General features: G+C 39.7%; 1 protein-coding gene across 6 annotated transcripts in view; it reads left to right on the top strand.

Moving 5' to 3' along the window:
- The window catches only part of sema6a (sema domain, transmembrane domain (TM), and cytoplasmic domain, (semaphorin) 6A), a 328,543-nt gene that overhangs the window by 221,161 nt on the left and 95,285 nt on the right, over positions 1-12,097 (top strand). For all 6 annotated transcript variants that reach the window (XM_061899543.1, XM_061899535.1, XM_061899550.1 and 3 more), the window contains exons 11-12: positions 2,774-2,991; positions 8,476-8,607. In XM_061899543.1, the coding sequence (XP_061755527.1) occupies positions 2,774-2,991; positions 8,476-8,607 (350 nt within the window). The remainder of the gene's footprint in view (positions 1-2,773; positions 2,992-8,475; positions 8,608-12,097) is intronic.

Genomic DNA, 12,097 nt, shown 5'->3' on the forward strand with positions numbered 1-12,097 from the left:
AAACAACAACATTATGATTTGTCAATGTTCAGAATGTGCTTGTTCTATATTTTCCGAACTTGTCTTTACTTTTAAGTTATTGTGCTGGGATTTCTCTAATAATTTTACCAGTAGATGTTTCTGCATGTGGCCCCCGATACAAAATGAGTTTGACACCCTCGGTTTAAATCCATGTTCACTCTGATTGCATTCACTTCTGTTTGTGTGTGTGTGTGTGTGTGTGTGTGTGTGTGTGTGTGTGTGTGTGTGTGTGTGTGTGTGTGTGTGTGTGTGTGTGTGTGTATGTGTGTGTGTGTGTGTGTGTGTGTGTCTGGTGATGGGATGAATGAGGCAGGTGGGTCATGGAGACTTTGTCTACATGTGTTCAAGAATTTTTGAAAAATAATTTTCTTTTCTTTCGTAAGTGATTGTGTTTTGTTCAAAATATTGGCATTTCAATATTAGAAAAGCTAGTCAAAATGTTGTTGTGGAATATACACTGAATAGCGGTTAGCAATATGTTACTGTATTATTTGACTTTAGGGTTCTTGTTCCGATTCCAGTTTCCACCATCCTCGTTCTTTAGTGAAAAATGAAATGTTTTTTTTTCAAATTCAAGACAAAGTTGTATGTTTTTGGTAACACTTTAGTATGGGCAAAATATTCTAAGTAACAAAGACTTAATTTAGAGTTATTTGGACACTAGGGGAGCATATTCTAAGTAATAAAGACTTAATTTAGAGTTATTTGGTTAGGGTAAGGTTTAGGGTTAGGGGGTTAGGGTTATAATAAGGCCATGCCGAATAATGCATTAATAAGTACTTGATAATGACTAGTTAGGAGCCAATATGTTACTAATTCGCATGTTAATAAGCAACTAATTAATGGTGAATATGTTCCCCATACTAAAGTGTTACCATGTTTTTTTACTGGTGCACAAAATGAACCGTGTATGAACATCACCTTGTTCAAACAACAAAACCAAGACAGTGCATAAACTCACAACAAATTACACACCCGGAAATCAATCAGCTGTTGCTGTATCTGTAATATGCCAACAGGGAGAGGTTTGTATTTACACGAAGAGTCGGGTGTGTTTTGACCTTAGCCCATACTTGCCAACCTTGAGAACTCCGATTTCGGTAGGTGGGGGGGCGCGGTCGGGGGTGGGGCGGAGGCGTGGTTGTGGGCGTGGTTAAGAGGGGTGGCGTATAATTCACCAACTCGAGTATTTCAAATATATATATATATATATATCTGTATGTATATCTGTATGAAATACTTGACTTTAAGAGAATTCTAGCTATATATATTTATATCATTATATAAATAAATAAAATAAATAGTTGAATTTCAGACGGCACCTATCAAATACACAGTAATAAAAACACACTAACTATACTGTGCATGCTTGTTACTAAAAAACAACAACAACACTTACCTTTCACTATTTGAATAACCTTTGTTCTGCCATTTGCGTATTGGCGAGCGATCTCCGAATCCGGGAACATCCTTCACGGATTTGTTGTAGACATCCGCAAACGAGAACAGGATGTTGCTTCCAGCTATCAGCATAGCCATTCATCTTTGTCTCTGCATAAGATACACCATCGGGTCTCCATTTTGCAAGATGGGTTGTAATACTGGGTTGTGAACGATGCTTTGTGCTTGGCTGACCGTTCATAGCTGAGTATATCCGTTCACCGTGTTCAATGGAGAAGTCTGTTCTACAAAATGTACAGGCAACATACCCCTTCCCCTTCGAACTCTCCTAGATAAACTGAAATTATTGTTTCCAATCATTCTGGAACTTGCAAGCGTATTTCTTCATTTTGCTCGTCGAAGGTGTAATATATTGGGTTGGAGTCAATAACTAGGCGACGTGATGAAGTTACGTCTCTTTACTGTGGGCTTCAGAACAGACATTCTATTCTATGTACAGTAGATGGCGGTATTGTACTGACGGTCACAACATTGAGTCAGGTTCTCATGGAGCTGGAGTGGGCGTAGCCTCCAGCTCCATCTGAATTTCGGAAGATTTTCAGGAAAATATTTGTCCCGGGAAGTTTTCGGGAGAGGTGCTGAATTTCGGGAATCTCCCGGAAAATCCGTGAGGGTTGGCAAGTATGCCTCGGCCGAACCCCTGAAGTCCACTCACCGAACACTTAGGGTTCGATCGATTCCTGGTTCAGAACCACTGCTCTAACATAAAATCTGCTAGTGAGCAGAAGTATCTTATTAGACAGAAAACAAGCAAATATCACCATTATCTGAGATAAAGAATCTTACTTAGATTTTAGTTTTTGCAGTGTAGCGCCTTGCATACAAGTATAACTCATTAACCGTTTACCGATCTGGTGGTATATTATCCCAAAAACAACTGCGAGCGACATACTAACCATCCAACCAAATTATTTCCAGGTATAACATTCCACACGACATAGCTGTAGCACCAGGCTAGCTATCTGTTGATGTAACATCATATCTAATGAAGAGCATCAAGCTAGCTATTGGTTGACATAACAGCTCTCAAAATATGGTATGCTAATTTTATGCTAATGTGATATCACACACAGAATGGTTAGCAGCAAGTTCCCTGTCGGACTTTGTAATCCCGCTACTAGCCTAACAGATTGCAGCAAGCGAACTATCCATTCGCTATGTTCTTTCCAATAATATCCACCTAAATCAAGATTTCGAAAATCATTTTGCTAAAAACCCACTAAAATCATTTTTTTAAGAACACTCAGTTTCAAATCATTGCAAAGGAGCTGACACTTGATGTTTTGGCCAGGTGGTGTTTCCTCGGGTGGCGAGGGTTTGTAAGAACGACCGAGGTGGCTCACCTCGTGTCCTGGAGAAGCAATGGACGTCGTTCCTCAAGTCCCGACTGAACTGCTCCATACCAGGCGACTCGCACTTTTATTTTAACATCCTGCAGGCTGTGACGGACGTCATTCACGTCAACGGGAAGGACGTTGTGATGGCGACCTTCTCCACTCCGTACAACAGGTAGGTTGTCTGTCTAGGAAAGCATCTGGTGGATATAAGTGCTTTAAAATAATTTGAGTTGTTCTATGTGCGCGCATTCTTTAACACTATTATCAAAACAGCAGCCCACCGACATGATGGCGGGATGACCTTTATTACTGCTAAAAGTGTGTGCCTTGTGGCGATGTGCACTGGGTCAACATTTACACCTCCAATAAAAACAGTCCTGCTGCCCTTTTGATTTGCAGATGCTTAACCTTTTTTGTCTTAGCCACCATTCAGAGCTTCTTTTATATTCATACGCAGCATCTAAATTGAAAATTAACACGAAGCTATAGGGCTCGGCTGATAGCTTGCACGTATTACCCTCAATTTATGGCTGCTTTTTAGTAGATAAGACAATTGCTTGTGACAATGCAATTGAGCATGGTTAATGGCCATTTAAAGTCAATGAAGCAGCGCCTATGAAATATTCTATAAGTGCTGGTTTTGCATGTCATAGTCTGAGAAGCAATTAACTGGAAAGCCTTCTGGCTATTGAAAGCAGCTCGGTTGATGCCATTTATTACTGGAATATTAAGGTGACAAATTTGCCGAAACATTGACAATGGAGTGAAATATTTCAAAACTACTCTGGTTGGCTCTATGGTTAGTTAGGATTCAAAGTAGGTGTTTTTTGTTTGACTATAATAAAAATCTGTCATGTCCTGGTGATCATGTTTAGTTTGGCTATGTTCTGTTTGGATTTTGTCAGTTCCTGTTTTTTCACTCCCTGCTTTGTTTCCATGACAACCCATTAAATTTCACCTGTCCTCATGTCACGCACCTGATTCTTTTGGACTCATGCACCTGTTGTCAATCACCACATCACTATTTAAGCCTGCAGTTGCCAGGCTGTCAGCTTGGCGACATCACCCTCTATACACCCTTGTTATTCATGCTGATGATCCATGCTGCTCTTTTTAATGCTCTTTTCTCGTTCCAAGTAAGTTTTCAAGTTTTGTTTGATGTCCATAGTTCTGCGTTTGTGCGAGTTTTTGTTTATACCCTCTGTTTTTGTAGTACTTTTGAGTGTTAAAATTGAAAGATGTCATTACCTTCACGCAGTGTCCGATTCAGTCGCTTCGCACCTCGGGAAAACAAACCACACCATAGTCCTAGTCTTGACAATATCTAAATAATAGGTTTTGGGTAAAACTGTCGCAATAGTTAAATCTTTATTACTGTCCATGGCAATTAATTTTTAAGTTTCAACATTCAGTAGTTAATCACAGTATATATTAAATCATAGGTTCAAATCTCGACGCCATTTCATGCTACCAATTAAAGCCACAAATTTGGGATAATTTTTCTGGCCAGGACAGGGTTTGTCTGATTGGTTGTATTGTATGTGTCAAATGTTGCTGTATAAATGCGTACGCAGACACAGCAGTTTACCGTTTTGCTGGGTTCTGTATGAAAGGCACCAGCAAATAAATTCCATGTTTACTGTTATGTCTCTAATGCCTCTGGCCACCCAAAACTCTGGATTTCTATGTGATTCTCGAGGTGTACTTTCAAAAATTCCGAACTGCCTTAGTCAAGCAAATTCGCTGCGGTCTTTTTAGTGTTTTGTTTGTGTTGAAAGTACTTAATATAACTAATGCCAGCCAGCACTATATTGTATAACACAGTACTTCCCAACGCCTTAAGAGGTGTGCTGGACAATGCGTTGACAGCCCTTAGCTTGCATTGCTCGGCAACAATTGGGGATTTGTGGACTTGTGTTCGTAACCCAGACTGGGTGCAGAGCTGGATATGGGGAGAACCTATCAGGTCCACACTGGAATTCAACAAAGGCCTTGAAACTGTGAGGCTGCAGTCATAACCAGTTTTACCACCATGCCCAATCCTAGTTTTTAGCTGTTGGTGTTCTCCATCGGGAAGGGTGTAACTTACTGCACATATCCAGTATCCAGACGACAATGGTTGCAATTTAGTATCTTATCCAACATAATACTACTCTTGTCTGGGTTTTTGTTTCCCAATGTCTACGCCACAAACTTCACCGATGATTCAACAAATTGATCAGTCTAAAGACATGTCACCATGAAAGAAAGTCTGTTAGATTCTTATTTCTGAACTCTTGTTAAATAGCAAAGTGACTCAGCAATATGCTATGCATTGAATTTCCAAGCCAGACATGTGCAACCCACCCCCCTAACATATCTGTTGTCAATCGCAGTAGGCGCATGCTGAACTTTGATGCCTCGAAGCATTTTTGTATAGACGGAGCAGAGAATCTGTGTCCTCATAAGACTTGGCAACCACTGGACGCTTCCCAGCCACCACGTTTAATAAAACATGGCTATACATAGTGGTGATAAATCAAAGAAACCTTAGTGAAAACAGTAAAGTTTCAGTTTCATAACATTGCACTAATGATCCATGACATTGGTGTTAGTGGTGTAGTGTAGGTTGCCAGTGCCTGGGGTGAGTCATATATTTAGCCAATGTTGGACCCTTTGTAGATTGATAAACTCAAAGTAAGCTACTGTTCTTTAAGCAAGCTTTCCAAAAATGACCTAATTTGAAATCTGCAAAGTCCAATGTGATCCCAAATCCCTGTGTGGTCTACATTGCCTCAATAATGAGCTATAACCTACTTGAAAACCAGTGGGGTGCCGTCAGGGCCTGCAAGGCATTCTCAGCTGGCCTAACATAACCAGAAATCATGATCGTAATTAAAGATAAAAGTAATTTTTATTTACTTTCCCTAAATATATAAACATATTCATATTCTCTTCATGTCATAATATGCACCTTTCAGCACTGTTGTTTTTAGGTTAGAGTTTTTATCCAATCAGAATTCAATGCTGTACAATGCTGGCATCTGTGCACTGTAAGTGAAAGGGGACAGTTGCGATAGCCAATCCGATCACGAGGTGTTGTCGGTAAGGCCTTATAGATGGCCTAAGGCAGATATATATTGTGACGTTATGAGCTAGGTAACATAAAAACTCCATTACCCAGCGTGTTACAGTAGAGAACAGAATGCGCACTTGCCCCGTTTAGCCATGCCAGCAGCGGGATGTTTTTGATGAGCACCTTGTGGAGTAAACTTTAAGAACTCAGCCAACACGCCTTGTCTGCATCATTTATTATTAGATAAGACAGCACATACAGTGGGGCAAAAAAGTATTTGGTCAGCCACCGATTGTGCAAGTTCTCCCACTTAAAATGATGACGGAGGTCTGTAATTTTCATCATAGGTACACTTCAACTGTGAGAGACAGAATGTGAAAAAAAATCCAGGAATTCACATTGTAGGAATTTTAAAGATTTTATTTGTAAATTAGGGTGGAAAATAAGTATTTGGTCAACCATTCAAAGCTCTCACTGATGGAAGGAGGTTTTGGCTTAAAATCTCACGATACATGGCCCCATTCATTCTTTCCTTATCAGGGATCAATCATCCTGTCCCCTTAGCAGAAAAACAGCCCCAAAGCATGATTTTTTCACCCCCATGCCTCACAGTAGGTTTGGTGTTCTTGAGATGCAACTCAGAATTCTTCTTCCTCCAAACACGACGAGTTGAGTTTATTCCAAAAAGTTCTATTTTGGTTTCATCTGACCACATGACATTCTCCCAATCATCTGCTGTATCATCCATGTATCTATTTTGCTAGTTTTTCTGCTAAGAGGACAGGACGATTGATCCGTGTTAAGGAAAGAATGAATGGGGCCATGTATTGTGAGATTTTGAGCCAAAACCTCCTTCCATCAGTGAGAGCTTTGAATGGTTGATCAAGTACTTATTTTCCACCATAATTTACAAATAAATTATTTAAAATTCCTACAATGTGAATTCCTGGATTTTTTTCACATTCTGTCTCTCACAGTTGAAGTGTACCTATGATGAAAATTACAGACCTCTCATCATTTTAAGTGGGAGAACTTGCACAATCGGTGGCTGACTAAATACTTTTTTGCCCCACTGTATATTTTGCAAGGCCGTTTTCAAGAAGGATATTTAAAGAGAAACTGCATCTTGTGAGACTCTCTCGGCTAACCCCAGAAGCTCGAATGGGTTCTACAGACTGTGAATTTAGATATTTCGCGTTTAATATATTTTTTGCAATTGAAATTTTGACAGTACCACATAAGATATGTTATAATTGCTGATGCGGGTTTATTGATTTTTAAAGGCGCCCGGAAATAACCCGTTATGTACACTGTTGGTGGTGATTCAATGCCCGGTAGTGCGTGAATGTGTTTCTGTATAGTATTTCTACAGCAATGGTCATGTGGTGACATAAATAATGGTATTTTGAGAGGTAATCATTGAAGTCGGACACCACTGAAGGCCTAGGTGGGAAACGCACGGCCCGCTACTGTTGAAAACCAATAAGAAAAATAACAGAGCATTTTTAATGCTCAGCCTCCTACACAAAGTAACAAAATACCAGATTTATTTATAACCTATAAAACTTTGTGTTCTAAAACAGTGGTTCTCAAATGGGGGTACTTAAAGGTATGCCAAGGGGTACGTGACATTTTTCAAAAATATTCTAAAAATAGCAACAATTAAAAAATCCTTCATGAATATATTTATTGAATAATACTTGAACAAAAAATGAATATAAGTTCATAAACTGTGAAAAGAAATGCAACAATGCAATATTCAGTTTTGACAGCTAGATTTTTTTGTGGACATGTTCCATAAATATTGATGTTAAATATTTATTTTTTTGTGAAGAAAGGTTGAGAATTAAGTTCATGAATCCAGATGGATCTCTACTACAATCCCCAAAGAGGGCACTTTAAGTTGATGATTACTTCTATTTGTAGAAATCTTTATTTATAATAGAATCACTTGTTTATTTTTCAATAACGTTGTAATTGTTTTTATATCTTTTTTTCCAAATAGTTCAAGAAAGACTACTACATATGAGCAATATTTTGCACTGTTATATGATTGAATAAATCAGAAACTGATGACATAGTGCTGTATTTTACTTCTTTACTTCTTTTTTTCAACCAAAAATGCTTTGCTCTGATTAGGGGTTACTTGAATTAAAAACATGTTCACAGGGGGTACATCACTGAAAAAAGGTTGAGAACCACTGGTCTATATTGCACAAACCTATCGGAAATGTTTTTTAAATGCAACAACTGCTCTCCCAGACTGCGTAACCAAGCTGGGGATGCATCACCCGGCAAGGGGGTACTTGATATAAAAAAATGTTCACAGGGGGTACATCACTGTAAAAAGGTTGAGAACCACTGTTCTAAAACACGGCTTGAGTTTGTTGTAATGCCAATTTCAAAGCATTTTTTTAATATTCAAATAACTTTTATACTGCATTTCTATAATGACTTTTCAACAGTGATAAAGTTTCACATATATGGTGATTTCAAATCAGTTTTTCTGCTTCCTAGTGATAGTCCAGCCTTGGCAATGGTGGATCTTTGATGTGTTCATTTATTCATTAGTGGCTTTGTTGTGTTTGTGTGCAATGGCAGCATTCCAGGCTCTGCGGTGTGCGCCTATGACATGGCAGAGGTGGCCAACACGTTCACAGGGCGATTCAAAGAGCAAAAATCCCCCGACTCCACCTGGACTCCTTTTCCTGAGGAGAGGGTTCCCAAGCCAAGGTATGACTGGAGCTAATTAACCAGTGCATGCATGCACACACACAATAATACTGTGCATATTGTCATTTCATTACCTTACCTCCGCCAAGCACGTAATTGAGACAGCAGGATTGTATACAAACTACACAGTTGATATCGACAAACAGAAAAATGCCTCCAGGGTTGCATTGTGACTGTTGTATTAAGTCATGTTTAGCATTCAGCGACAAGCATCTTATTTTGCGTAGGTGCAAGCTTTACCTTTGGTTGGACAAAGATCAAACAGCCACATGAGTTTTTTTTTTTATGTGATTTATTTCATTTTATGTGGAAGGAGACCAGACGGCGGGTTCAATGGCACTCATAAGTCTGCAGTAGCAGACGGTTCCGCCATGTGTTAACTGTCCTCGCTAACCATTTACACGGTACTCGTACATAAGAAGGGCCAGTTTCCGTTCTGCTCCCCATATGTTGGCACACATAAATGAAGCTATACATCATAGAGAAGCCTTGAGCATTTATGACAACCACTTTCATTCAAAATCAGTAAATTGATGCCCTTTTATAGTAACGATCATCATTATGTGTTCTATATTCAATACAGTGTTGTGAGCTTATTGTGAAATTCCATCCATCCATTTTCTACCGCTTGTCTTTTTCCGGGTTGCGGGGGGTCGCTGGAGCCTATCTCAGCTGCATTCGGGCGGAAGGCGGAGTACACCCTGGACGAGTCGCCACCTCATCACAGGGCCGACAGACATCATTCACACTCACATTCACACACTAGGGCCAATTTTTTTTAGTGTCGCCAATCGATTAACAACCTGTCGTCACATCCGCTTTTCCTCCATACAAACAGCGTGCCAGCCCAGTCACATAATATATGCAGCTTTTACACACACACACACACACACACACACACACACACACACACACACACACACACACACACACGGTCAACAGCCATTCAGGTCACACTGAGGGTGGCCGTATAAACAACTTTAACACTGTTACAAATATGCGCCACACTGTGAACCCACACCAAACAAGAATGACAAACATATTTCGGGAGAACATCCGCACTGTAACACAACATCAACACAACAGAACAAATACTCAGAACCCCTTGCAGTAGTAACTCTTCCAAGAGGCTACAATATACACCCCCGCTAACACCAATACCCCCCCCCCCATATATATATATATATATATATATATATATATATGTATATATATATATATATATATATATATATATATATATATATATATATATATATATACACAGCCCGGCACCCAGCCAGATTCTTTTAACCCGATTCGACCCCCGAGTTAAAATTTTGGGGACCCCTGATCTACAATGTTAAATTCCTTGTGTGGTATACATCCATCCATTTTCTACCGCTTATTCCCTTTGGGTTCGCGGAGACGCTGGTGCCTATCGCAGCTACAATCGGGCAAGTCTCCACCTCATCGCAGGGCCAACACAGATAGACAGACAACATTTACACTAATGTGAATACATTTTTTAACGTCTTATATTGTGGCAGCACGGTGGTACAGGGGTTAGTGCATGTGCCTCACAATACGAAGGTCCTGAGTAGTCCTGAGTTCAATCTTGGGCTCGGGATCTTTCTGTGTGGACTTTGCATGTTCTCCCCATGACTGCGTGTGTTCCTTCCGGGTACTCCGGCTTCCTCCCAATTCCCAAAAAAGGCACCCGGGGAAAGGTTGATTGGCGACACTAAAAAAAAAATGGCCCTAGTGTGTGAATGTGAGTGTGAATGATGTCTGTCGGCCCTGTGATGAGGTGGCGACTTGTCCGAATTCAGCTGAGATAGGCTCCAGCACCCCCCTGCCACCCCAAAAAGGGACAAGCGGTAGAAAATGGATGGACGTCTTATATTGAAGTTGTCGTTAACTGTTCTTTGGTATTTTTCCAAAAATTTAATTTAGGAATAAAAATAATGGTGCCCCATAGATTCTGCATGGCAACAAGTGGCAGCAAATACCAGCAACAGGAATTAGATGTAGATATATCGCCTTAGGGCTTGCACTGTGAATACAATTTATTTACATTTTTTAATGTTTTAAAAATTATTCATACATATTATTTATGTGTGTGTAGTGTAGTATATTGTCATTAAAAATAAAAAAAAATCAGAAAGTATATACAACAAATTAGGGCTGGGCGATATGGCCTCTTTTTAATATCTCGATATTTTTAAGACATATCGCGATACACGATATATATCTCGATATTTTGCCTTAGCCTTGAATGAACACTTGACACATATAATCACAGCAGTATGATGATTCTATGTGTCTACATTAAAACATTCTTGTTCATACTGCATTAATATATGCTCATTTTAAACTTTCATGCAGAGAGGGAAATCACAACTAAGTCAATTGACCAAAACTGTATTTATTAAAGTTATTAAGCAGTGGCACAAACATTCATTGCAAGATTGTCAGAGACATTTTAAAACAAGCTATGAGTGCACTTTTGTGCATGATGTCACTAAGATGACATATCAAAACAACACTAAATTAAAGTGCACTTTTTGTACAGAACGCCACTACAATAGTTAAAAACAAATAAAGTGCACTTTTGTGCATGATGTCACAAAAGATATTTCAACAATTGTCACATAAAAATGAGCTGCATATCAAATAGCATATGCCCAACGGTGTTGCTTTGGCATTTTGTGGGTGTGGCACCGAACGTAGATGTTGACACGCAGTTTGAAGCACTCTTCATTCTCTAGCGGGTGACTTTTCAAGTGATGATACTACTTTTGGCCGTACAAATGTTCCAACATGTTCCTGCTTGAAGCCAAACCACCGCCAGACGATAGAGCTTGTGCTATTTTTCTTGGGAATTAATTCTTCCTTCATTTGTTACAAGATTCGCACCTTCTTTCGTAACACACCGTTAGCATCACAGCTAATGTTACCCATGTTGCTACCTCTGCTCGGGAGGGCGTGCCCGCAGCTAAAAGCAACTGCGTGAGAACGTATACTCAAATATCACGATTTAGTCATTTTCTATATCGCACAGAGACAAACCCGCGATTTATCGAGTGCATCGATATATCGCCCGCCCTACAACAAATATTTCACCCTTTTGCTTAGATTATCAGGTTCTTATTTACAGGTATTTATTTGTTTGTTGCTATAAGCAACTCACTGTTTTGGACAGATTCCCAGCTAGCGATCAAAGCGTGCTTTGCCTAAGTATAACTTGACTGTCTGCATTCTCCCTCGGTCATCATATACTTCACCGCCCATACTATCAAATGTTCGGATCTACGTAGCTGATGCTGGGCCCTTGTGCGTGTTTGCTATCTTCCCTAAATTCAGTAGCCAGCTGGCTAATAGTTCTGAGAGCGGGTGTGGGTTTTATGGCATGGCACCATATCAAAGACTTTGTTGTAAAAGTCTTTTACAAGCTCTTGGAGGTAGGATGTCTGCAAAGGGGAAGTGCTATCAAGAGCAGCTTCTCTAT

This window comes from Nerophis ophidion, linkage group LG01 (genome assembly GCF_033978795.1).
Source record: "Nerophis ophidion isolate RoL-2023_Sa linkage group LG01, RoL_Noph_v1.0, whole genome shotgun sequence".
Lineage (NCBI taxonomy): Eukaryota > Metazoa > Chordata > Actinopteri > Syngnathiformes > Syngnathidae > Nerophis > Nerophis ophidion.